The sequence below is a fragment of the Rhinoraja longicauda genome, chromosome 26 (genome assembly GCF_053455715.1).
Source record: "Rhinoraja longicauda isolate Sanriku21f chromosome 26, sRhiLon1.1, whole genome shotgun sequence".
NCBI lineage: Eukaryota > Metazoa > Chordata > Chondrichthyes > Rajiformes > Arhynchobatidae > Rhinoraja > Rhinoraja longicauda.
This window is the reverse complement of record NC_135978.1, coordinates 21,403,952-21,431,098: the sequence shown is the minus strand read 5'-3', so window position 1 is coordinate 21,431,098 and position 27,147 is coordinate 21,403,952. Positions and strand designations below refer to the sequence as shown.

Below are 27,147 nucleotides of genomic sequence, written 5' to 3'. Positions count from 1 at the left end.
ACTCCCTACACGTTTGGGACAATGTACAGAGGCCAATTGATCTACAAACCCACACGTCTTCGGGATGTAGGAGGAAACCAGAGCACCCAGAGGAAACCCACACGGTCACAGGGAGATCGTACAAACTCCACACAGACAGCACCCTAGGTCAGGATCGAACCTGGATCCCTGGCGCTGTGAGGCAGCGGCTCTATCAGCTGCGCCACTGTGTCACCCCCTATGTTAGCAATGACACTGGCTCTTTCCTTCACGTGCATTGCTTTGGCAAACATTGTTTAACATTGTACAGTCTCCGTGCCTCCAGGGAGCGAGATGCTGGGCGTGAAGCCCTCAGCAGCACACAGTTGCCTCTTCGCCGCGGGGGCGCTGGTCCTCCGGCCGCAGCGGCGCTGGTCAAAGATACTAGAGGAACAAGATAGACCACTCGATCCTAGGCACCGTACGTCATGACGCCATTTTAGTAGGCAGAAACTTGCAGAAACATTTAAAAAGAAAAATAACAAAAATCTGTGAATTGATAGATGAGATATATTCTGCATTTTAATGGTATCATCACACATACTGTTCCCCCAAAACACTGATTACACTGCGAGACGCAGAGCGAACGGCGGGTTTGCTTACTAAAATGGCTCCTTTGCGTACGACACTTCAGTATAAGCGATTTCAACGGAGTGGTTCAACTTGTTCCTCTTGTATCTTTGGCGCTGGTCCTCCGGCCGCGGGGGCGCTGGTCCTCCGGCCGCGGCGGCGCTGGTCCTCCGGCCGCGGGGGAGCTGGTCCTCCGGCCGCGGGGGCGCTGGTCCTCCGGCCGCAGCGGCGCTGGGCAGCGGGCTGCTCTTGCCTCGCTTGCTGCTCCCCCTCGGCTGCGATGGCGGCGGAGGTGCGGGGCCTGCGGGTGTGTGTGGAGGCCGAGGCCGGGGAAGCGGCCGGGGATGCGGCCTCCGCCTCTGGCTCGGGGTCCGGCTCCGCCTCCGGCTCGGGGTCCGGCTCCGCTTCGGACTCGGGTTCGGGCTCCGGCTCGGAGTCGGAGCGGGAGCGGGAGGAGGAGCCGATGGAGGTGGAGGAGGGAGAGATCGAGACCGAGAAGCTCGACTCCATCGCGGTGCAGAGGTCGCTGAAGGACCTGATCCCGGTGAGCGGTCGGCGAGGCCCGGCCCGGCCCGGCCCGGTCCTTCTGGCCGAAGGAGCAGCCCTGTGGGGTGGTGAGGGAGCGCCGCGGGGGTGAGGGGATGCAGCCTTGAGGGAGCATCGTGTGAGTGGGGGAGGGAAGGAGGGAGCGCCGTTGTCAGTGGTGGGGGGAGGGTGGGGGAGCGCTGCGTTGTCAGAGTTGAGGGAGCGCCGCACTGAGTGAGGGAGCACTGTCTGTGTTGTCAGTGGTGGTGAGGGAGCGCCGCGCTGTCCCAGGTGGGAGGGTGAGGGAGCGCCGCGCTGTAGTGGAGTGAGGGAGATGTGGTGGTGGTGGTGAGGGAGCGCTGCACTCTCAGGTGGGGGTGGGGTGAGGGGAGATGTGATGGTGAGGGAGCGCCGCACTCACAGGTGGGGGTGAGGGAGCTCCGCGCTGTCACAGGTGGGGGTGGGGTGAGGGAGCGTCACACTCACAGGTGGGGGTGGGACGAGGGAGCGCCGCTCTGTCACGGGTGGGGGTGGGGTGAGGGAGATGTAGTGGTGGTGAGGGAGCGCCGCATTCACAGGTGGGGGTGGGGGTGAGGGAGCACCACGCTGTCAGAAAAACATAGAAAAATAGGTGTGAAGAAGTAGGTCATTCGGCCCTTCGAGCCAGCACCGCCATTTAATATAATCATGGCTGATCATCCAACCTCAGTACCCAGTTCCTGCTTTTTCCCCATTTCCCTTGATTCCTTTAGCTCTAAGAGTTAAATCTAACTCTCTTGAAAACATCCAGTGAATTGGCCTCCACTGTCTTTTGTGACAGAGAATTCCACAGATTCACAACTCTCTGGGTGATTTTTTTTTTTCCTCATCTCAGTCCTAAATGGCCTACCCCTTATTCTCAAACTGTGACCCGTGGTTCTGGACTCCCCCAACATCGGGAACATTTTCCTACATCTAGCCTGTCCAATCCCTCAAGAATTTTATATGGTTCTCTAAGATCCCCGCTCATCCTTCTAAAAGCCAGTGAATACAAGCCCAGTCGACCCATTCTTTCATCATATGCCAGTCCCGCCATCCCGGGAATTAACTTGGTGAACCTACGCTGCACTCCCTCAATAGCAATAATGTCCTTTCTCAAATTAGGAGGCCAAAATTGCATACAATACTCCAGGTGCGATCTCACCAGGGCCCTGTACAACTGCAGTATGACCTCCTTGCTTCTAAATTCAAATCCTCCCGCAATGAAGGCCAACATGCCACAGAGGTGGAGAGGAGGGTGGTTAGGGAATACCATGCTGTCAGTGGTTGAGAGGATGTGGGGGTGAGGGACCGCCGTGCCAGCAGATGCCCAGGCTGTTGCTGTTAGAATCTGCTGCTGTCTTGCCCCACACTTTACCCCTGGTCACTGAGTTCCCTGTGCCCATCACACAGCACTTTGAATTTTACAATGTTGTTCTTGTTCTCAATCTCCTCTGTTAACATGGAACAGTACAGCACAGGAACAGACCCTTCAGCCTGAATGTCCGTGCTGACCATGATTCAAGCATCTGTGGTTCCTTATGTCTCCATTTTACTGCTTCACTGCAAAATCTCCCCAAGGTACACTGACTTTGAAGAAGTTTTCTCTCCCTCTCAGCCTGAAAAAACGGACCCGACCTGAAACACCGCCATTCCTTCCATTCCTTTCACAGATGCTGCCTGGCTCGCTGAGTTATTCCAGCACTTTGTGTTTTACTCATGATTCCAAGTTAAACTAATCTCATCTGTCTACACATGATCCATATCCCTCCATTCCCTGAGTACCTGTGTGCCTATCCAAAGCCTCTTAAACATCACTATTGTAACCGCTTCCACCACCTCCATCGGCAGCACTTTCCAGGCACCCACCACTCTCTGTGTAAAAAGCACCCTGCACATTTCCTTTAAACTTTGCTCCACTCAGCTGAAAGCTATGCTCTCTAGTCTTTGCCATTTCCACCCTGGGGAGAAAGATTCTGACTGTCTACCCTATCCATGTCCTGGGGAATGTTAGCACCTTCAGCGACTTTACCTCAGTGAGAGGGGGACCTTCAGCGACTGTACCTCAGTGAGAGGGGGACCTTCAGGGACTGTACCCCAGTGAGAGGGGGACCTTCAGGGACGTACCCCAGGGAGTGTGGGCATCTTCAGGAACTGTACCCCCGGGAGTGTCGATACCTTCAGGGACTGTACCCCAGTGAGAGGGGGACCTTCAGGGACTGTACCCCAGTGAGAGGGGGCATCTTCAGGTACTGTGCCCCAGGGAGTGTGGGCATCTTCAGGGACTCTACCCCTGGGAGTGTGGGCATCTTCAGGGACTACATTTTAAGTTCAGACAGTGACAGCAACTCTCCTTGTTTTGCCAATCATGACTTTTATGACAATTTTGCCATCTGTTTATTTCCCTAGGACACGAGCCGGCATTATGAGAACAAGGCTGGCACTTTCATCACCGGCATTGACGTCACCTCAAAGGTAGAAACTCCCTCATCCCAGTGGGAATATGGTGAACGGTTGAACAGTCTAGTGGGATGTATTGTTGTGATTGAATGCTGAGAGGGTTCAGTTCAGAGATACAGTGTGGAATCAGGCCCTTCAGCTCACCGTGTCCGTGCTGACCAACTATCACCCGTACACTAGTTCTATCCTATACAACGGGCAATTTACAGAAGGCAATTAACCTACAAACCTACACGTCTTTAGAATGTGGGATGAAACCGGAGCATCTGGGGAAAACCCAGGAGATCACAGGGAGAACGTAAAACTCCATACAAGCAGCACCCGTAGTCAGGATCGAACCCGGGTCGCTGGTGCTGTAAGGCAGCAACTCTACCGCTGCGCAACCGTGCCACCCTAATGGTTGGCAGCCATGGGTCACTGGAGTTGTTGATGAAACTCCTTTTGACAATTGGTAAACACCTCTGGAAGGATGTGAGCAGCCTGTCATGGTGGAGAGGCTATTGCAGTGTGGTGGGCTGGGTGAGATAGTCATACAGCATGGAAACGGGCCCTCTGGCCCAACTTGCCCACGCCGACCAAGGTGCCCCACCTGCCCGTGTTTGGCCCATATCCCTTCAAACCCTTCCCATTCACGTACCTGTCGAAATGTATTTTAATGAGTGGACATGAACTGGCTGAACGTGGAGTACCTCTGGTTGTGGACCGGGACTAACCCTAAGCTTAAACTGTGTGTGCCACAGGAATATACTTGGTAAACTTGTGCAAGGCCAATGTAGTGCACAGGTTGTCTTCAATGTAGATCAGTGTGTGTTACGAGGGTTTGGGTTGGGGTGAGAGGTTGTTTTTCCAGAATGCCTATGGAGGTTATCTAAACCTTGGGGATTGGAAGAGGTAAAATGGCGGCAGCCTCTTGTTAACAAGTACTAGAAACAGGGAATTGCAAACACTGGTTTACCAAGAAAAGACAATGCTAGAGTAACTCAGTGGGTCAGGCAGCAGCCCTGGAGAACATGGATAGGTGATGTTTTGGGTCAGGACCTTTTGTCAGATTCAGGTCTGAAGAAGGGTCCCAACCTGAAACATCACCCATTCATATTCTCCAGGGATGCTGCCTGACCCGCTGAATTACTCCAGCATTTTGTGTCTTCTCTTGTTATCAAGGCCCTGTTTCTAAAGTAAGTAGACAAAGTTCTCTGGTTTATTTCCGGAGGATTGGAAGTGAAGTGCAGAAGGATGTGTTAAACTGGTACATCATTTTGGTTTGGCCACATTTCACTCAGCACAGTTGATTGATTGAAAGGAACAGGGTGGAAACAGGCCCCTCTGCCCACCGCGGGTTAGGGCAGTGGGGCTGCAGTTCATCTGGCAACCTCCCTGTAAGTGAGTCTAATTTTGCAGGAGGCGGTGGAGAGGAAGGAGCAGAGGGCACGGAGGTTCCACCTCAGTGCTGAGGTGAACGTCACACAGCGTAAGGTGGTGTTGGACAAGGAGATCCTGAGGGAAGGTGAGAGTTTGATCTTGTTCCGTTCTGAAACGCCACAACAGCCTGAAACTGAAAGTGGAAGTTTGAAGGCACTAACCATAGATAACCTGAAGGAACAAGGAACTGCAGATGCTGGTTAATACACAAAAGGGCACGAAAGTGCTGGAGTAACTCAGCGGGTCAGGCAGCATCACTGAAGAACATGGATAAGTGACATTTTGGGTGGACACCCTTCTTCAGACCCTGTGGGTGCAGGGTACTGTTCCAATTATTAACGGGGCAGTAATTAAAACGTTGCCCAAAGATCGACGGAATCTGATTCTTTTCATGTGAACATCCTTCATTGCTTGAGGGGTTGGAGCGTGAGGGGTTGGAGCAAGAATTGGCGCTTCAAGCACGCTCTGCCCCTCGATGTGATTGTGGCTCTCCGCTGCCTTCATGTGCGATTTCCCATGTCCCTAGATTTCTTTTGATATCCAGAACGCTATCATCTGAACTCAAGTGAAGTCAGTGACTGAATCCCCAAACCCCCACAAGGTCACAAGTTCAGAGTTGAATCTACTGGGTGGAGAATTCCAGAGATTCGCTGTCCTCTGCTTGAAGATTTATTCACAAAATGCTGGAGTAACTCGGCAGGTCAGGCAGCATCTCGGGAGAGAAGGAATGGGTGACGTTTCGGGTCGAGATCATCTGCTTGAAGATGTTCTTTATCTCAATCCTAATTGACGATGTCCATGATGTGAGACTGTGGCCCCTGGGAACGTCACAAGGACTGCAGAAGGACATATGTTGCTGATGGAACTCAGCGGCTCAGGCAGCATCCTTGGGAACATGGATATGTGATATTCAGGGCAGGATCTTTTTTTGAGTCTGAAGAAAGGTCTCGACCCAAAATGTCACCTATACATGTTGTCCAGAGATACTGCCTGATCTGCTGAGTTACTTTTGTGTAAACCAGCATTTGCAGTTCCTTGTTTCTACATGAAGTGCAGAGACAGATTCACCCCTGACAGATCTGTCACCAACACCAAGATATGTCTGTTATGTTTAGGAAAGAACTACAGATGCTGGTTTAAATTGAAGGAGTAACTCAGCGGGCAGGCAGCATCTCGGGAGAGAAGGAATGGGTGGCGTTTTGGGTCGAGACCATTCTTCAGACTAAAAAATAAGTTAATTATTTAACATTGAAGAAGGGTCTCCAGCATTTTGTGTCTACCCCTTATTCTTAAACTGTGGCCCCTTGTTCTGGACTCCCCCAACATTGGGAACATGTTTCCTGCCTCTAACGTGTCCAACCCCTTAATAATCTTATACGTTTCGATAAGATCCCCTCTCATCCTTCTAAATTCCAGTGTATACAAGCCTAGTCGCTCCAGTCTTTCAACATATGACAGTCTCGCCATTCCGGGAATTAACCTAATAAACCTACGCTGCACGCCCTCAATAGCAAGAATATCCTTCCTTGACTCCTTGACTTCTCAGCTGAGGTCAAACCTTTCCCGTATGCACTCTGTTGAGGCATCATCCTTTTTCACATGTCTGCTGTGTTAATTAAAATATGCTGCCACATTTTGCAACCTCAGATAATTGCTCTAATGCCCCTAACGCCAGTGTTGGTAATAGAGTTCCTGTTGAAGCACGTCACCCTGGTGAAGGTGGACAGGGAACGCTGCCTGTCCACGATACAGCATGGAAATAGGCCCTGCGGCTCACTGAGTTCACGCTGACCATCGATCACCCGTTTGCACTAGTTCTATGTTATTTACACTTCCTCATTCACTCCTTACACACCAGGGGCATTTTCCAGAAGCCAATTAACCTACAAACTCACACGTCTGGGATGTGGATGAAAACCGGAACACCCGGAGAAAACCCACACGTGCTACCAGACGCGCCACTGTGCTATCCTCATTCTATTTAGTGTGTGTTGTGTACTGATACTACCGTTGACCAATACAAAGTGCTGGAGGATCTCGGCGGGTCAGGCAGCATCTGCGCAGGGAATGGACAGGCAACGGTTTGGGTCGGGATTCTACTTCAGGCCTCCATCCATTGACATAGCCTGACCTGCTGAGTTCCTCCAGCACTTTGTGCTTTGCTCAATTTTAAGCATCTGCAGTTTCTTGTGTCTCCAATGCTTACATTAAACCAATTTTCACAAACAAATAGTTGTATTATTAGGTTTTAATTCCTTCACAGTCTCGTCCCTCCCTTACGCCGAAATCCCCTTCAGCCTCGCAGTTCCCTCGGATCACAGTATTCCTCCAAATTTATCCTTCAAAGATTCCAACTTGTGTGGCTTGGTGATGTTTGTAACTTGGTGCAGACCTGAGAGGGCCTTACGATGTTTCACCGTGTTAAACCTCACGTATGACGTCTCGCTGTTGCCTCCTGTGTGCTTTGCAGCAATCCCCAAGATCCGTCTGGAAGCTCTACACGTGACCGGGGTGGACGAGATGAGCACGGAAGAGATCTTTGCCTACTTTAAGGAGTACCCGCCATCCAGCATAGAGTGGATCGATGATTCCTCCTGTGAGTCCTCAGTGAGGTGATGTCGATGAGACCGCCAAGGGGCTGTGGCTATGGGAACAGGGATGCTGCAAGAACTCAGTCAGTCAAGCATCATCTTGTCACCAACGTTTCTGGTCAGCGTCTCTTCCTCGGAATTGGGGAGGGGGTCCCTGAGATTCTGATGGTGCTGCACAAGGTGGATGCTGTAAGAATGCTTCTCCCTTCGGGAGTATATAGAAACATGGGGCATGGTTCTTGTTAATACAGAGAATATAGGCAGTACAATACAGGAATAGGCCTTCGGTCCACAGTGTTTATGCCAAATGTGATCTCTGGCTGCCCGTGATCCATATCCCTCCATTCCCTGCATAACCATGTGCCTATCTAAAAGCCTCTTAAGCACCATTATCCAACACCACCCTGGCAGCCTATTCCAACAAGTGTAAAAAAACCTTGCCTCGCATATCTCCTTTACATTTTGTTACTCTCACTTTAAAGCTATGCCCTCTAATCTTTGACACTTCCACCCTGGGGAAAAAAGATTCTATCTACCTTATCTGTGCCTCTCATAATTTTACATACTTCAATCAGGTCTTCCCCACCTCAGCCTCCAGGGATCCAGTGAAGACAATCTAAACTTGGAGGGTTTAATACAGTTGAGGAAGGATTTCTTCAGAGAGCCATTACTGATTGGAATTTTTATCTCGGGGTGCTGTGAAGATATCATTTGAAGATATTCAAGGGAGAGTTAGATGTACTTTTGACCTCCTCTTCGGATCGTTCACCTTACCATGGCGGTAAGGTCGAGGATGAGGGTCCAGACTAAGAACGATCCAATGTACAAGGCCCCAAAGACGGACCAGGCGGACAAAATTATCTTGAACTCAACAGCTGTGAAGGCGGATGAGGGCTGCAACAGATCTATCAGCTCCAATCGTCTTGGTTCCCTTGCCATTGGAATTAGTTGATTGATTTGTGAAGGGCCGTGTGCTTCTTGGAGAATAACATCAAGTACACGTTAAACAAACACACGCCCAGGCGTCTTCGTTCTGACATCGGAACGTAGACCATCATCCTCGACCTCGAGGGATAGCCACGACGACTTTTGATCTGTAGGGAAACAAAAGGTTCTGGGGGAGGAGGCAGCAAAGTGTAGCTGAGTCCACAATCAGATTAGCCATGCTCACATAGAATGGCTGAGCTGGATGGGCCAAATGGTTACAGAGGTTGCGGTGTGACTTGTTTAGAGTCATACAGCACACAAACGGACCCTTTGGCCCATCTCATGCAAAATGCCCATATGCTCAAATTGGTCGCAAATCCAACAATCCCAGAATCTTGTAAGTTCCACATCCTGGGACAATATTCACCCCTCAGCCAACATCACCAAAATATCTCGTTGTCTTGTTCCAGTCGGGCCATGTGCTCACCTCAGAAGATCTTCAGGGAGGGTGAAACCAGGAACTGCAGATGCTGGTTTGCAAAAAAGGACACAAAGTGCTGGAGTAACTCTGCGGATCAGGCAGCATCTCTGGAGAACAAGGGCGGGTGATGTTTCGGATCGGGACCCTTCTGGTTCACGAAACGTCACCTGCCCACGTTGTCCTGAGATGCTGCCTGACCCGCTGAGCTACAGCACTTTGTGTCCTTGTTCAGGGTAGGTGAGCGAGGGACATCCTGAGATGGTGGGATCGCAGGACCCCCCTATTACCCCCTCCCCACCATGCCAGCCTCTCACTGCTGATGGGACTGGTCAGCCGGGTAGTGGGGTGAGGGACAGGTGCTTGAGTGAAGCTACGACTGTGATGTTTTGGTTTTGACTCGGTCTCGCCTGTTTCCTAGGTAATGTGGTGTGGCTGGATGACGTCACCGCTGCTCGCGCCATGATCAACCTGAGTGTGGGGGCCGACATGGGCAAGGAGGCCGCAGGCGACGCCAAACACAGCTCGAAAACGCAAGGTGATCCGACAGTTCAGAGGTGCCCATGGAAACGGGCCCTTCGGCCCATCGAGTCCACGCCCACCCGAACACTCTAGTTCTACGTTATCCCACTTTCTCATCCACTCCCTACACACAGTCATTACATCTTGGCTTTGCCAACTGCATCCATGGTCCGTTACAAAATATTTTTTATCAATTACCGCAGTCCTGTTACCAAAGAGAAAACAAGTTTTGCACTTCTCTCCTGGTGACTTGTTTTATCATAAATGTTTTCTTTAAACTTAAAAAAAACAAACAGACCTTTGTGGATTAAGATCAGTGTTGGGGGAATCGTAAGACCAAGCAGATTTATGTTGGAAAGAGCTGGCACGGGATCTATGGTCCAAATGGTTCTCTGTACAGGGTGGTCTCCTGCCCACCCCCCTCCACTGAGATTGACTTCTGGTTACAGAATCGGTGGGTGCGATCCTTTCGAGTGCTGCCCACATACCCCCTCTGGCTGGCTCTGGCTGGATGTGTGACTGTGACCCCCACCCTTCCCACGATACTATCCAGCCAGTATAGTTGGGCAACCACTGAGAACCACCGCTGGCTTTCACTCATCGCAGAGACGGGGAGGTAGTATGTTGTGCCTGGAGCACTGATTGACTGGAATACAAAAGCTTGGCAGTGAGTGGAACTCTGGGCATCTGGTTTGTCAGGCCGGCAGCCAGACTTGGACACACAATTTCCAAGCTGAAAAAAACTCTTTAGTGCGTTTCTGTCGCGACTGCACATTGGGTTGTTGGCTGGCAATCATTTTGAAACTAATGTCATAATTTGCAGTCTGAGCTTGCCTGCCTGCGTACCCCAGCCAAATGTTCCCGAGTCCAGCATTCACTCACTCACTGCCTGCGTGAATGTAATTCACTTGGTTCCCATCCAAGGAATAAACAGGAAGCACTGGACCACCAGCCCTAACCTGCCCCGTTTGTAGTGACTCTCCCAACTGCCACGTTTGACGGTGCGTTTCTCTCGGTGTCGCTGCAGATGGTTCCAATGAGCACGACCCGGCTGAAAGGGCAGAGGATGAGGAGGAAGAGGGCGAGTTGGAGAAGGATCCGGCAAACACAGAGGAGGTGGAATGCAAGCCGCCGGCGGACCCCGAGGTAGGCTTGCCCTGGCCGCTGACCGGTGGCAAACACGCTGCCCTCAAACGCCTCATTTATTCTGGTTTCCTGTACAGTACGTTAGTCCCATCCTGTGGCTCAGTGAACTGATCCCACAGCAAAGGATCCATGTGGATCAGGAAGGTCCACATGCCCACCCGGTTGGCTGATGTGACCCAGTGGTGTCTCTGTCAGCTTCTCCCTTCCATCGATCCTTTATCAGGAGCTGCTCCCAGTCCTGATCAGTGTTCAATTTATTTAGCTTAGTGATACAGAGCGGAAACAGGCCCTTCAGCCCACGCCAACCAGTGATTCTCGCACACTAACATTACTCTACACACACTAGGGATAATGTACAATTTTACCAAGCCAATTAGCCTACAAACCTGTACATCTTTGGAGTGAGGGAGGAAACCGGAGCAGGCAGAGAAAGCCCAGGCCGGTCATGGGGAGAACGTACAAATTCCTCGCATGTTGCAAAACATACTTGACTAATACATTACGATGATCATTATGAACTCCACACAGCCAGTACCTGTAGTCAGGATGGAACCCGGGTCCCTGCTCTGTGAGGCAGCAACTCTACCACTGCGCTACCGTGCCGCCCCGAGTGGGAGAAGCATACAGCAGGGAAACAGACCCTTGGCTCTGATTCATTCATGCTAAACATCACTGTGGCTACTCATCTATTCACCCGTCCCATTTACCCGTGTTTGGCCCATGTCTCTCCAAACCTTTCCTATCCATGCACCTGTCAAAATGTCTTTAAATGTTTTTATAATACCTGCCCCAAACTCGGTAATCGGGCAGCTCGGTCCATATAATCCATCGACCTCATGAATGAAGATGTCCTTAAAATTCCTCTTAGATCTTTCCTGGTTTGGAAGTTGCTCAGGGCCTAGCTCTTGTCTGAGCACGGCACCATGGCGTCATTCTCCGGACCCTGAGTTGTGGGAGCACCTCCTGTTTAAGAGTGTGTAACTGGCTTGTTGTTTGACCCTCTTGCTCGATTGCTGGCAGGCACACTGACATGCGGCTGCCCCCGTGGTTAACCTGGTCTCAGCAGGGTGCGGAACAGCACGGAATCATAGTTTAATCCCTCAGCAGGCAGGCGTGGGACCGTGTTCACCCAGACCCCGAGTGCCCCCTCTCCTTGCAAACCTTCCGCCAGGTCTGGTATCACCTCTGAGTAATGCACTGGCTTTGGAGACAAAAGGTTGCAGGCAAAAAACATCCCATCATTCTGAGGAAGCGGTGCCACTTTGGCAACGCCGTGCCATGGGCCTGCTGTACAACTTGTTTTACCAGCTTACACATATCAGCTATAACTGTGCTTCAAACCACAAAATGCTTTCTGGTCCCCGAATGGGGTGTGAAAGGTGCTGTAGAAATGGCAGACTGCCTGTCTTTATAATAATAATAATAATAATACATTACATTTATATAGCGCTTTTCATATACTCAAAGACGCTTTATAGGGATTTAGAGAACATAGGGAAGTGAATAAATAGATAAATAAGTAAACGAACAGGGCTTATCAGTTTGAACAAAAGTCAAACAATATCTTGCCGGAAGGTAAGTCTCTTTCACTGGTCGTAGTTCCTTCATTGTTCTCAAAACAAAAGCGGGGCTGCTGCTGCAGTTCTGATGAAAGGAATGGTTGAAAGGAATCGTCAGTGTACCAGACGGCTGGGACCGTCTCCCTGCGACGTGGTGATGTTCACATGCATGCACCAGGGCCGTTTTTACAGCATTATGGGCCCCCGGGCAAAGCAGTGTACTGGGGCCCCTACCGTTACTCTCCCCCACCCCCCTTTCCCTACCACACCCCCCCCCCCTGTCGTGCCGGCGAAAAGCACTTACCGAAAAGCACTTAGCGATGGACTTAGGGTGCTACATTGTTGCGAAAAGCACTTACAGATCGCTGTGAGAAGCACTTAGGGACCGAAAATGTTGCGAAAAAAGCACTTATTGAACCTACATTTTTAAAGTAGTATTTATTTATTGCAAGTCACTTAACATACACAGATCAGCATGGGGCCCCTATGCTCGTGGGGCCCCGGGCAAGTGCCCATCAGGCCCATGCGTTAAGACAGCCCTGGTGTGCACGTCCCTGTCCTTCCCCTCTCTCTGCCTCTCTTGTGCCAGACAAGTGCGATGCTCGGCGCCCGCGTGGCATGACGTTCCATGAGAGCCGTGGCCTCGTGCAGGGCCCAGCGGCACTTCTGGCCCCGTATCACGGCGCGGTTCCTGCCGGGGCGAGTGTGTTCACCTCTGTGTCTTGTTTCCCAGTTGGAGACCCTATCGCAGGCGGAGCAGGCCTCGATCCTTCAAAACCAGCTGCGGCCCGCCATCCAGGCTCCGCAGGGGAACAAGCTGCAAGTGAGGTTTGCCACGAGAGGTGAGTGAGGCTCTGCCCATCGCAGCACCAGGGCGAGGAGCAGCAGAGTGGACAGCCTGGGGGCTCCAGCTTCTCCCTGTAGTCCGGGCCAGGCGCATGCCTGCTGGGCATGCTGTGTATGATGTGGGGACCTGCAAGGGATGGACAGCCTGGGGGGCTCCAGCATCTCCCTGTAGTCCGGGCCAGGCGCATGCCTGCTGTGTATGATGTGGGGACCTGCAAGGATGGACAGCTGGGGGGCTCCAGCTTCTCCCTACAGTCAGGGCCAGGCGCATGCCTGCTGTGTATGATGTGGGGACCCTGGAGGGATGGACAGCCTGGGGGGCTCCAGCATCTCCCTGTAGTCCGGGCCAGGCACATGCTTGCTCTCCCTTTCCCTACGTTGTGGGGACCCTGGAGGGACATGACATTGGGGGTGTGTCGCTCTGGTTTACTCCATCCAGGCAAAATGTGGAACGCTGGTCGATTGGAAAAAGATCTCCATGTTCATCTCCTTCACCTGCCTCTATCCCGGTGGTTGTTTACCTGGTTTAGTGCTGACTGTTCCCGGTGACAAGTGTCAACCACGAACTATCCAACAAACCCTCACACAATGGGTGGCATACCCCCCTCACCCCCCTCCCCAGGGGGAGCTTTTAGAAGCACAGGTTGAAGTGGATAGGTACATGGCCATGCAAGGAGTGGAGGGATATGGATCGAGTGCAGGCAGAGGATAGTTAAGCTTCAAGATACAGCGTGGAAACAGGCCCTTCAGCACACTAAGCCCATGCCAACCAACGGTCACCTGTACACGAGTGCTATCCTACACACTAGGGACAATGCTAGAGTTGCTGCCTTTAGCACAAGAGACCCGGGTCCAATCCTGCCTACAGGTGCTGTCTGTATGGAGTCTGCATGTTCTCCCTGTGACCAAGTGGGTTTTCTCTGGGTGCTCCAGTTCCCTCCCACATCCCAAAGACATGCAGGTTAATTCACTGCTGTAAATTGTCCCTAGTGTGTAGATAGAACGAGTGCACGGATGACTGATGTTGGGCCGAAGGGCCTGTCTCCACGCTGTATCACTCAACCCTTCCTCTTCTGCCTATACTGGGAGTTTGGGGTGAGCAGCAGTTGTGGGGTGGCTTGTTGCTGGAGCCCCGCTCTGCTGGCGGTTACTGATGGCCTGTGCTGTTCTCCAGAGGACCACAAGGAAATGGGAGCTGCAAGGCGGAGCCAGTATTACATGAAATACGGCAATCCCAACTACGGTGGAATGAAGGGCATCCTGTCAAACTCCTGGTGAGTATGCTGAAGGGAGGGAGAGACTCGGGCTGTGGGTTGTCTGTCTGCGGTCCCTGGGGCTGGGTTTGACCCCTCTCTACCCCAGGGTGGGCTGGCAGTGGGATACTGGCTTCCCTGGATTATTCATTCCCAGGCTGCCCATCCCTCATTGCCCTGGAGTGCCGACAGTGACCATCTCCCTGCCACGCTCTCTTGCTTGTGCCGGGTCGGTGCACCCAGTCTGAGGCCAGGCTGCTGTGGAGGGCAGGTACAGAGAGTCTGGTGTTGGTTGGGTACAGGCCAGCCCAGCGGAAGGCTTCCTTCCCTCTGCGACACAAGCAAACACCCAGTTTTCAACAGTAGGCCATCAGCTTCCTGCTCCAGGTTGTTTCTTGTGGCTACTTATTGGTGGTTTGAACATGATCAGAAGGGCGATTGGTCAAGGTAGCAGCTTAGACCTGGTGCCACCGTACCAGATCTCAGCGGTGGGGGGGGGGGGGGGTCAGTGACAGCTGCCTGGGTCGGCTGTCATGCCTCAATCTCATCTGGAGGGGGTCACCTCTGCCACCCTTCCATCTGGGGCATGTGCCAGTCAGTCTGAACGCACAGGTTCTGTCCTGCACGTACACCCCCCCCTCCACAGTGGACGCTTTGGGGCTGACTGCACCTGGGCCTGGACTGTCATAGTGTCAGAACAGCACGCTAATAGACCCTTCGGCCCAACTTGCCCATGCTGACCAAGATACCCCATCTAAGCCTGTCCCATTTACCCTCTTGTGACCCATATCCCTCTAAACCTTTCCTATCCGGGTACCTGTCCAGATGACTTTTAAATGTTATTGTACCGGCCTCAACTCTCTCCTCCGGCAGCACCGTCCAAGTGACAAACATTGCCACGTGGGTTCCTATTACATCTTGGTGCTCTCACCTTAAATCTATGTCCTCTGAATCTTCATTCCCCCATCCCTCCCTTCCCTGGGTAAAAGACTATGTGCATTCACCCTATCCATTCCCCTCATGATTTTATACACCTTTAGAAGGTCACCCCCCAGCTTCCTGTGCTCAACCTGCCCAACCTCTCCCTATAGTACAGGCCTATGAGTCCTGGCAACATCCAGGTGACTCTTCTCTGCACTCTTCCCAGCACCTGCCCAACCTTTCCCTATAGTACAGGCCTACGAGTCCTGGCATCTTCTCTGCACTCTTCCCAGCTTGAGGACACCTTCCCTATAGCAAAACTGAACACAATATAGCAACACTGAACACAATATGGCAAACGTGGCCTGAACACGTCCTGTACAACCTGTAACATTACCTGCTACTATGCTCAATGCCCTGACTGGTGAAGGGCGGTGTACTGAAAGCCTTGACGCTATAATGGTGGCTCTCCGCAGGAAGCGGCGGTATCACGCTCGACGCGTCCAACGGGACGTCCTGAAGAGGAAGAGCTTCCTGCCCGATGACGTGGAGCTGGAATCGCATTACAAGCACCACCACTCCGGTCAGTCCGCAACTCAAGCAGTGCAGCAAATCCGCCGCCGGTCACTGGGGGAGTGAGAGACAGTCGATCTTCCAGTCGATGATCTGCCAGGAGAGCTGGAAAATTTGGTGAAGAGCAAGAACAAGAGAGTCAGAGCGAGCACGGGGGGAGAAGTGGGAAGGGAAGGGCCGTGATCTGGGAGGGGGCAGGACGTGGGCAGTCAAACAGGTCTTGGAATCGTAGGAATGTACAGCACAGAACTGGCCCTTCAGCCCATCTCGCCAATGCCGACCATGATGTAGAACAGGCAAGTGATAGATGGATACAGGAGAGGGGGGGTGAAAAGGAGACCGGTGTCAGATGGTGGAGCAGCGGTGGAGTTGCTGCCGTACAGCGCCAGAGACCCGGGTCTGATCCCGACTACAGGTGCTGTCTGTATGGAGTTTGTACGTTCTCCCCGTGACCGCACTGCTTTTCTCCAGTTTCCTCCCGCAGGAATGTAGGTTAATCGGCTTGGTATAAATGTAAAATTGTCCCTAGTGCATGTGGGATAGTGTTACTGTTCAGGGATCGCTGGTCGGTATAGACTTGATGGGCCGAAGGGCCTGTTCTCTAAACTAAACTAGAAACAAAATAAGAAGTGAAGTGAAATGTAAAGCTCCAGTGAGGGATGAGGGTAGAAGACAAGAGAGAGGGTGAAAGAATAGAAATAAAAGGGAAATGAGGGACATGGAGACGTGAGAGGAGTGAACAACGGAGGGAGGAGGGTGACTGGGGAGTTAGGGAGGTGCACTGGGATGGGGGAGGGTGACTGGGGAGTTAGGGAGGTGCACTGGGATGGGGGGAGGGTGACTGGGGAGTTAGGGAGGTGCACTGGGATGGGGGAAGGGAAAGGGAAAGGGAGACGAGGTAGTGGGGCTTATTACTTGAAGTACCAGCATCTGGGAAGGAAATGGACAGACGATAGGCTTTGTCACCTCTAACCTTTGTCACTTACTCCACCCAACTGCTGATCAAACCCTCCTCACCTGTATCCACCTATCACTTGCCTGGCTTTGTCCCGCCCTGACCTCTCTAACCAGCTGTCTTCCCCCTACTCCCATCAGTCAGGGTGGGTCCTGACCCCAAACAACATCTGTCCATTCCCTCCACACATGCTGCCTGGTCCACCGACTCCTCCAGCACTCTGTGTGTTGCTGGAGATTCCAGCGTCTGCAGTGAGAGGGGGTGGCGTGTTGCATGACAAGGAGCCAGGGGCAGGGGAGGGGAGCTGGTATGGGCCAGGGCAGAGCTGGGGGCAGGGGAGGGGGTGCTGGTTTGGGCCAGAACAGAGCTGGGGGCAGGGGAGGGGGTGCTGGTCTGGGCCAGGGCAGAGCTGGGGGCAGGGGAGGGGGTGCTGGTCTGGGCCAGAACAGAGCTGGGGGCAGGGGAGGGGGTGCTGGTCTGGGCCAGGGCAGAGCTGGGGGCAGGGGAGGGGGTGCTGGTCTGGGCCAGGGCAGAGCTGGGGGCAGGGGAGGGGGTGCTGGTCTGGGCCAGAACAGAGCTGGGGGCAGGGGAGGGGGTGCTGGTCTGGGCCAGAACAGAGCTGGGGGCAGGGGAGGGGGTGCTGGTCTGGGCCAGGGCAGAGCTGGGGGCAGGGGAGGGGGTGCTGGTCTTGTCTGGGGGTGGGGGAGGGGAGCTGGTCTTGTTTGGGGCAGGGGAGGGGAGCTGGTCTTGTTTGGGGAGAGGGGAGCTGGTCTTGTTTGGGGAGAGGGGAGCTGGGCTCGTCTGGGCCAGGGCAGAGCTGGGGGCATGGGAGGGGGAGCTGGTCTTGTTTGGGGGCAGGGGAGGGGTGCTGGTCTTGTTTGGGGGCAGGGGAGGGGAGCTGGTCTTGTTTGGGGGCAGGGGAGGGGAGCTGGTCTTGTTTGGGGGCAGGGGAAGGGGAGCTGGTCTCGGCCAGGGCAGAGCTGGGGGCAGGGGAGGGGGAGCTGGTCTTGTTTGGGGGCAGGGGTGTGGTGCTGGTCTTGTTTGGGAGCGGGGAGGGGTGCTGGTCTTGTTTGGGGGCAGGGGAGGGGTGCTGGTCTTGTCTGGGGGCAGGGGAGGGGGTGCTGGTCTTGTTTGGGGGCAGGGGAGGGGAGCTGGCCTTGTTTGGGGGCAGGGGAGGGGGTGCTGGCCTTGTTTGGGGGCGGGGAGGGGTGCTGGTCTGGGCCAGGGCAGAGCTGGGGGCAGGGGAGGGGAGCTGGGCTCATCCAGGGCAGAGCTGGGGGCAGGGGAGGGGTGCTGGCCTTGTTTGGGGGCAGTGGACAGGTGCTGGTCCAGGCCCGGGCTGGGAGGATATCTGTGACTGCAGACAAAGCCCCAGGGGTTGCTGACAGTGTGTCCGTGTCTGCAGGTCTGGGCAACGTCCCTGAAGAACCCATCCAGGAGGAGGACGAGGACGAGACGGAGCAGGACATGGAGGCAGACGACCGGGTGGTGGTGGAGTACTGCAATGAGAGCCGGTCTTGGCACTCCAGCCCCCACGCCTCAGACTCTGACGAGATGGACTACGACCTGGAGCTGAAAATGATCTCCATGCCCTCGCCCAAGAAGAGTCTGAAGATGACCATGTACGCCGACGAGGTGGAGGCTCGGCTGAAGACCATTAGGTGGGGATCGGGTTCACCCCTCGCTCCCCTCCACTGAGGGCAGTGACTCCTTGCTGCCGCACTGTCCCCCCCGCCCTGCACCGACCGGTGAATGGAAGGAGCCTGGCAAAGCCAGTATCCACACCGCCTCCTGGTGGATACTGGGCAGCGGTGCAGGAACGAGGACGGGCAGTATCAGCTTTAACCTGGTGCAGGTTCACAAAGCAGGCAGTGTCAGCTTCATGTGTGGGAAGGAACTGCAGATGCTGGTTTTCACCAGAGATGGACACAACATGCTGGAGTAACTCAGCGGGTCAGGCCGGATCTCTGGAGAGAAGGAACGGGTGATGCTTCAGGGTCGAGTCCCTGGTGTGGGTCCACAAGCTTCAAGAGTTGGGTGTGCAAGCGAGTGGCAGAATAGGTTGGGGTAGCTGGTGTGAGGCTATGGGGATCAATGATGCGTTCAGTGCAGTTTGCAGTCTCTAGCGTTGATGTGAATGTGGGGATCATGGATAATACATCCAAATGCTCTGCAGCAGTGTGGGTTGTATGGAAGAAGTAGAGTTTCAGAGGGATGGAGGGTGGATCAATGAATGGGTAGGGACTGGCCAGGTGGAACATAACCAGGCAAAATGTGACCTGACCTACTTTGGTTGGAAAAAATAGGAAGAGTATTTTTAAATGATGACAGATTGTTAGGTGTTGGTGTTCAGAGGGACCTGGGTATCCCTACGCACCGATCACGCACGGTGAAAATGCAGGTCGTTATTGAGTGGGATGGAAAGCAACCTGTGTGTGAGAGAATTTAAATCCATGTCCACCACTGATTTTCCGGCAACTCCTTTAACCCTGAGAATTACGAGAGTGCACTTGAAATCCCCACCGGAGGTCCCCCCAAACATGTGGTGCCTAGGCCGGGTGAGGCGGCCGATGACAACCTCATCCGTACCTCCGCAGCTATGGCCGGGCTCCGGAACTCTGGCCCAGCCGGAGCCGGCAGATCCGTCCCCTTAGCCGACCCTGCGGGCCGGTGCGTCGGCCCCATGGCGGCCTAGGCGGTCCCCTCCAGTACCATGCGGCTCCTCTCGAAGGCCCTGGCGTCTGGTGGTGGTGGAGGTGGAGGCAGATCTAAGTGGGGTTCAAGAGGCTTTTAAATGGGCCCATGGATAAGGATCATGTGCAGGCAGAGGAGAATGGGTTAACTTGGTGTCATGCTCGGCATGGACATTGTGGGCTGAAGGGTCTATTCCTGTAGATAGACACAGAATGCTGGAGTAACGTGGCGGGACAGGCAGCATCTCGGGAGGGAAGCAATGGGTGACGCTTCGTATCCAGACCCTTCTTTAGACTGAAAGTCTGGAGCCTATTCTAGTGCTGTACTGTTTCTATGTTGTGTGTTTACAACAGATATCTTGACTCCATTCTGGTGCCACCTCCCCTGACACCACCACACAAGTACGTGATCGGTGGCAACAATGTCTCCTGACCTCCGGGCAGTGCCCCAGATCCTGCTGCTCTGGGTGGCACCTGGCTGGAATTCTCTCTCTCTGCTCCGGAAACCCCTTCCCATTGATCCCATCAAATCCGTTCCGATACAGAGATACCAGTGTGGCAGTCTCCGACAGCCCCATTAGTTCACCCTGTGACTTTCTCTCACTGAGGGATGTAGATTTGTACCGCACTGCCCTGTGTGTGATCTGCTTGGCCCGGGTCTGGCTCTGGTCAGTCAGTGCTGCAGCCTGCATCGGCCCAGGCTAGACACAGAGAGCACAGGGTGTTTGCAGCTGTGTGTCGCTCGTGCTTGGGGTGTATTTTTGTGGTGATTGCCCTCTCTGCCGATCTTGCTATTCCTCCAGGAATTCCATAAGGCCAGAAGTGAGCAGCGTGCCAGCAGTGCCCAACGTAAAGAACCGGATCGGAGCCCGGCTGTCCACGGAGAAGGTGTCAGACGTTCGGCTGCTGCTGGAGGAGAAACGGCAGCTGGCAGAGAGACAGCAGCCCGGTGCAGCCAGCAGCTCCACCACAGGTACTGTACCCCTCTGTACTCCACACCACAGGTACTGTACCCCTCTGTACTCCACACCACAGGTACTGTACCCCTCTGTACTCCACACCACAGGTACTGTACCCCTCTGTACTCCACACCACAGGTACAGTACCCACTCCACACCACAGGTACTGTACCCCTCTGTACTCCACACCACAGGTACTGTACCCCTCTGTACTCCACACCACAGGTACTGTACCCACTCCACACCACAGGTACTGTACCCCTCTGTACTCCACACCACAGGTACTGTACCCCTCTGTACTCCACACCACAGGTACTGTACCCCTCTGTACTCCACACCACAGGTACTGTACCCCTCTGTACTCCACACCACAGGTACAGTACCCACTCCACACCACAGGTACTGTACCCCTCTGTACTCCACACCACAGGTACTGTACCCCTCTGTACTCCACACCACAGGTACTGTACCCACTCCACACCACAGGTACTGTACCCCTCTGTACTCCACACCACAGGTACTGTACCCCTCTGTACTCCACACCACAGGTACTGTACCCCTCTGTACTCCACACCACAGGTACTGTACCCACTCCACACCACAGGTACTGTACCCCTCTGTACTCCACACCACAGGTACTGTACCCCTCTGTACTCCACACCACAGGTACTGTACCCCTCTGTACTCCACACCACAGGTACTGTACCCCTCTGTACTCCACACCACAGGTACTGTACCCCTCTGTACTCCACACCACAGGTACAGTACCCACTCCACACCACAGGTACTGTACCCCTCTGTACTCCACACCACAGGTACTGTACCCCTCTGTACTCCACACCACAGGTACTGTACCCACTCCACACCACAGGTACTGTACCCCTCTGTACTCCACACCACAGGTACTGTACCCCTCTGTACTCCACACCACAGGTACTGTACCCCTCTGTACTCCACACCACAGGTACTGTACCCACTCCACACCACAGGTACTGTACCCCTCTGTACTCCACACCACAGGTACTGTACCCCTCTGTACTCCACACCACAGGTACTGTACCCCTCTGTACTCCACACCACAGGTACTGTACCCACTCCACACCACCGGTACTGTACCCCTCTGTACTCCACACCACCGGTACTGTACCCCTCTGTACTCCACACCACCGGTACTGTACCCCTCTGTACTCCACACCACCGGTACTGTACCCACTCCCCACTACTGTACCCCTCTGTACTCCACACCACCGGTACTGTACCCACTCCACACCACCGGTACTGTAACCCTCTGTACTCCACACCACCGGTACTGTACCCACTCCCCACCACAGGTACTGTACCCCTCCTGACCCACTCCCCACCACCGGTACTATACCCCTCCTTCACCAGTTCCCTACCCGCACCACTGTCACTGGTACCGTACCCGCTCCACACCGATCACTGTCACCGGTACTGTACCTGGTACTGTACCCAACTCTGCTCTCCGTCACCAGTACTGTACCCACACTGCACTGGTTTAATGAGGGGCATTGGTAGTCAGGGGACCTGCCTTGCAGGCAGTCGACAAAAGATCTCACAGGGAGACGGTGAAAGCTTCCCACAGCGAGTCACTGAGATCGAGACATGTGAAGGGGCAATGGAGTGGTTTTAATGGGAGCTTGCAGAGGGACTTGGAAGTGGGGAGTAACACTGTGGGAAGCGGGGAGTAACGCTGTGGGAAGTGGGGAGTAACACTGGGAAGTGAGGAGTAACACTGGGAAGTGGGGATAACGCTGGGAAGTGGGGAGTAATGCCGTGGGAAGAGAGTAATTCTGTGGGAACTGGGGAGTAACGCTGTGGGAAGTGGGGAGTAACACTGTGGGAAGTGGGGAGTATCACTGGGAAGTGGGGAGTAACGCTGTGGGAAGTGGGGAGTAACGCTGTGGGAAGTGGGGAGTAACTTGGAGTGGGGAGTAACGCTGCGGGAAGTGGGGAGTAACGCTGCGGGAAGTGGGGAGTAACGCTGCGGGAAGTGGGGAGTAATGCTGTGGGAAGTGGGGAGTAACGCTGCGGGTGTGGGGAGCAACGCTGTGGGGAGAGGGCGGAGGGTGCATCTGATCAGTGAGGTGCCGGTGAGGATGGTGCCAACAGTCATTTGAGCGATGCCGCCCTCCTGTCTCGGTCTGCAGGCGTCCGGCAGAGGCTGGGGAAGAGGCCGCACTCACCACAGAGCAGCAGTGTCACCGTCAGCCGGCGGGAGCCCCAGACAGACGTCCACAGCAGGCTGGGCATCGCCAAACACGACGGCAGGAGCTTCCCACAGGACAAGCCCAAGAAAACTGGTACGTGTGGCTGCTCTGCGCCTCTCCCCAGCCCACCCGGATGGGCTCTCTGAATCACTCGTACACTCTGTGTGCTGTGAACACGTTCTCCGAGGCCCCTTCAACCACTAATTTCTCACTGTTTCACAGGTACTATGTTCTCCATCACAGGCATCACATTTCCCCCCAGTACTCCCTCTGCCCTGCTCTCTCCCACTCCACCATCTTGCAGAGTTGAGCTGTTTCAGTGAACTGGAGCTGTTTGTTCTCCTCGGACAAAGCACCAGTGTAGAAGGTGAATATCTGGGGGCCTGACGCAGATCCCTGCCATACCCCACTGATCACATTCTACCCACCGAGATCTCCTTATTCCCACTCTTCATCAGTAACCAATTCTCAACCCGTTACCTCCATTATTATCTCCACGTGCTCTAATCAGTTGACCAACCTCCTGTGTGAGACCTTACAGATCAGTGTAAGTGGGTGGTGATGGTCACCATGGACTCAATGGGTCGAAGGGCCTGTTTCTGTGCTGTATCTCTCCATCACTCTAATTCCCCGTTCTCTCTCCTGATGGTGTGGAGTTGCTGTGATTTCCCTTTTTATAAAACATGTTTAAGGTCGTGAAATTGTTTCAGGAATCTTTTACTGGATTCTAAGAATGTACCAAACATAAATGTAGATGGGTCGGTTAGTAGTTTTGCAGACAAGACCAAAACTGACAGGAAAGTTATCAAAGTATGCAGCAGGATATAGATCAGCTACAGAAATGCGCAGAGAAATAGCAGATAGAATTTAATCTGGGCAAGTGTGAGCTGTTACACTTTGGGAGGTCGAATGCAAGGGGAAAGTACACAGTTAATGGCAAGGCTGTGAACAGCACTGATGTACAGGGGAATCTTTGAGTCCAACTCCATAGTTCCCTGACAATGGCAACATAAGTACTTGCAGCTGTAATTGCAGCACCAGAGACCCGGGTTCGATCCCGACTACGGGTGCTGTCTGTACGGAGTTTGTACGTTCTCCCCGTGACCCGCGTGGGTTTTCTCCGAGATCTTCGGTTTCCTCCCGCACTCCAAAGACGTACAGGTTTGTAGGTTTATTGGCTTGCTATAATTGTAAATTGTCCCAAGTGCGTGTAGGATAGTGTTAATGTGCAGGGATCGCTGGTCGGCGCGGACTCGGTGGGCCGAAGGGCCTGTTTCCATGCTGTATCTGTAAACTAAACTAAACTACAGGAAGGATTTGGAGACTTTGGAGAAAGTGCATGAGGTTTACCAGCATGATGCTGGATTAGAGGGTATGAGCCACAAACAGCGGTTAGACAAGCATGGATTGTTTTCCCTGGAACATTGGAGGTTGAGGGGAGCCCTGATAGAAGTATATAAAACTATGAGAGGCATAGGTAGGGTAGATAGTAAGAACCTTTTTCCCTGGTATGTAAATGTCAGACTAGAGGACAAAGCCCTGAGGTGAAAGGGTCAAAGATTAAAGCATTTGGATCGCAGTAACAGGATTGTTCCGAGTCAGCATGGATTTACGAAGGGGAAATCATGCTTGACTAATCTTCTGGAATTCTTTGAGGATGTAACCAGGAAAATTGACAGGGGAGAGCCGGTGGATGTGGTGTACCTTGTCTTTCAGAAAGCCTTCGACAAGGTCCCACATAGGAGATTAGTGGGCAAAATTAGAGCACATGGTATTGGAGGTAGGGTACTGACATTGATAGAAAATTGGTTGACAGACAGAAAGCAAAGAGTGGGGATAAATGGGTCCCTTTCAGAATGGCAGGCAGTAACTAGTGGGGTACCGCAAGGCTCGGTGCTGGGACCGCAGCTATTTACAATATACATTAATGACTTGGATGAAGGGATTAAAAGTACCATTAGCAAATTTGCAGATGATACAAAGCTGGGTGGTAGTGTGAACTGTGAGGAAGATGCTATGAGGTTGCAGGGTGACTTGGACAGGTTGTGTGAGTGGGCGGATGCATGGCAGATGCAGTTTAATGTGGATAAGTGTGAGGTTATCCACTTTGGTGGTAAGAATAGGAAGGCAGAGTATTATCTGAATGGTGTCAAGTTAGGAACAGGGGACGTACAACGAGATCTGGGTGTCCTAATGCATCAGTCACTGAAAGGAAGCATGCAGGTACAGCAGGCAGTGAAGAAAGCCAATGGAATGTTGGCCTTCATAACAAGAGGAGTTGAATATAGGAGCAAAGAGGTCCTTCTGCAGTTGTACAGGGCCCTAGTGAGACCGCACCTGGAGTACTGTGTGCAGTTTTGGTCTCCAAATTTGAGGAAGGATATTCTTGCTATTGAGGGCGTGCAGCGCAGGTTTACTAGGTTAATTCCCGGAATGGCGGGACTATCATATGTTGAAAGACTGGAGCGACTAGGCTTGTATACACTGGAATTTAGAAGGATGAGAGGAGATCTTATCGAAACGTATAAGATTATTAAGTGGTTGGACACGTTAGAGGCAGGAAACATGTTCCCAATGTTGGGGGAGTCCAGAACAAGGGGCCACAGTTTAAGAATAAGGCGTAGGCCATTTAGAACTGAGATGAGGAAAAACTTTTTCAGTCAGAGAGTTGTGAATCTGTGGAATTCTCTGCCTCAGAAGGCAGTGGAGGCCAATTCTCTGAATGCATTCAAGAGAGAGCTAGATAGAGCTCTTAAGGATAGCGGAGTCAGGGGGTATGGGGAGAAGGCAGGAACGGGGTACTGATTGAGAATGATCAGCCATGATCACATTGAATGGCGGTGCTGGCTCGAAAGGCCTCCTCCTGCACCTATTGTCTATTGATGTATGGGGCAAATTAATTTACACAGCGAGTGATGTGTGCCTGGAACACACTGGTGGAGACAGATACGACAGAGGCGTTTAAGAGGCTTTTAGACCGGCACATGGATCTGCAAGTAACGGAGGGATATGAATCACGTACTGGCACATGAGTCGGTTTAACTTGACATCATGTTTAGCATGGACACTGTGGGCCGAAGGGCTGTTGCTGTACTGTACCGTACAGTGGACCGAGCCTTTCACCTCGTTTCCCGTTCAATCGTTAGCAACAGTGGATCAGAAAGAGTGACGTCTAGTGTTAGCCTGCGCCCCTGCCCTCTCTGCTCCGTGCCCCTCTGCTCCGTGCCCCTCTGCTCCGTGCCCCTCTGCCCCCTGCCCCCTCTCCTCCGTGCCCCTCTGTTCCTTCCCCCTTTGCCCCCTCTGCTCCGTGCCCCTCTGCCCCCCTGCCCCCCTGCCCCCTCTGCTCCGTGCCCCTCTGCCCCCCTGCCCCCTCTGCTCCGTGCCCCTCTGTTCCTTCCCCCTCTGCCCCCCTGCGCCCCTGCCCCTCTGCTCCGTGCCCCCCTGCCCCCTCTGCTCCGTGCCCCTCTGCCCCCTCTGCTCCGTGCCCCTCTGTTCCTTCCCCCTCTGCCCCCTCTGCTCCCTGCCCCCCTGCCCCCTCTGCTCCGTGCCCCTCTGCTCCGTGCCCCTCTGCCCCCCTGCCCCCTCTGCTCCGTGCCCCTCTGTTCCTTCCCCCTCTGCCCCCTCTGCTCTGTGCCCCTCTGCGCCCCTGCCCCCTCTGCTCCGTGCCCCCCTGCCCCCTCTGCTCCGTGCCCCTCTGCCCCCTCTGCTCCGTGCCCCCCTGCCCCCTCTGCTCCGTGCCCCTCTGCCCCCTCTGCTCCGTGCCCCTCTGCCCCCTCTGCTCCGTGCCCCTCTGCGCCCCTGCCCCCTCTGCTCCGTGCCCCTCTGCCCCCTCTGCTCCGTGCCCCTCTGCGCCCCTGCCCCCTCTGCTCCGTGCCCCTCTGCCCCCTCTGCTCCGTGCCCCTCTGCCCCCTCTGCTCCGTGCCCCTCTGCCCCTCCTCCCTCCTCGAATGCTGAGCGAGGGGCAGCCTCTGCACATTACTCGGCCCAGCTGACGGTGGTGTGTTTGCTTGCAGGGGGTTTGTGGAGCCGCCTGGGCAAGGGCCGTGGGAAAGGGGAGAAGTCGCCGGAGAAGGAGGCGGACAAGGAGGCCCCCGTGGAGAAAGGAGGAGAGGAGGAGGAGGAGGAGACGGTGGAGGCCGAGGAGAAAGAGGAGAAAGAGGAGGATGGCGACGTAGCTCTGCAGCGAGCCTGGGGGGCTCTGATCAGGGAGAAGGAACGGTCGCACAAGAAGAGCCGGCTGGACAACCTGCCCTCGCTGCAGATCGAGATCAGCCGGGAGAGCTCCACCTCCGACAGCGAGTCGTGACCCCCACGCTCCCTGGGCCAAGGACTCTGCTCCCCCACACACAGAGACGGCAGCTCGGGGCACCCAGCGGACAGTGCCCAGCCCTCGGCTGCGTGTTTCATCCCCGTCCCCACCCCACCCCTCTCCCCCCGCCATGTTACAGTTCACTTTCTGACCGAATTAAATTTAACCTTGAAGCCA

General features: G+C 53.9%; 1 protein-coding gene across 1 annotated transcript; it reads left to right on the top strand.

Annotated features, from left to right (window-relative positions):
• The first annotated feature begins 752 nt into the window (after positions 1 to 752).
• On the top strand, positions 753 to 27,147 carry ncbp3 (nuclear cap binding subunit 3). The gene is made up of 13 exons (XM_078422338.1): positions 753 to 1,132; positions 3,541 to 3,606; positions 4,990 to 5,095; positions 7,481 to 7,606; positions 9,428 to 9,544; positions 10,556 to 10,674; positions 12,967 to 13,075; positions 14,254 to 14,353; positions 15,730 to 15,836; positions 18,187 to 18,442; positions 20,278 to 20,447; positions 22,602 to 22,754; positions 26,675 to 27,147. Exons 1-13 carry the CDS (start codon positions 869 to 871, stop codon positions 26,965 to 26,967), a joined length of 1,986 nt encoding a protein of 661 aa, XP_078278464.1. The 5' UTR covers positions 753 to 868; the 3' UTR covers positions 26,968 to 27,147.

What these genes read in the sequence shown, in the direction of transcription:
- ncbp3 (XM_078422338.1), top strand. Translation starts at nt 869, where the DNA reads ATGGCGGCGGAGGTGCGGGGCCTGCGGGTGTGTGTGGAGGCCGAGGCC. An exon ending in ACACAGCTCGAAAACGCAAG is followed by an intron (nt 9,545 to 10,555) that starts GTGATCCGACAG and finishes GTGTCGCTGCAG; the next exon opens with ATGGTTCCAATGAGCACGAC. An exon ending in AGCCAGCAGCTCCACCACAG is followed by an intron (nt 20,448 to 22,601) that starts GTACTGTACCCC and finishes CTCGGTCTGCAG; the next exon opens with GCGTCCGGCAGAGGCTGGGG.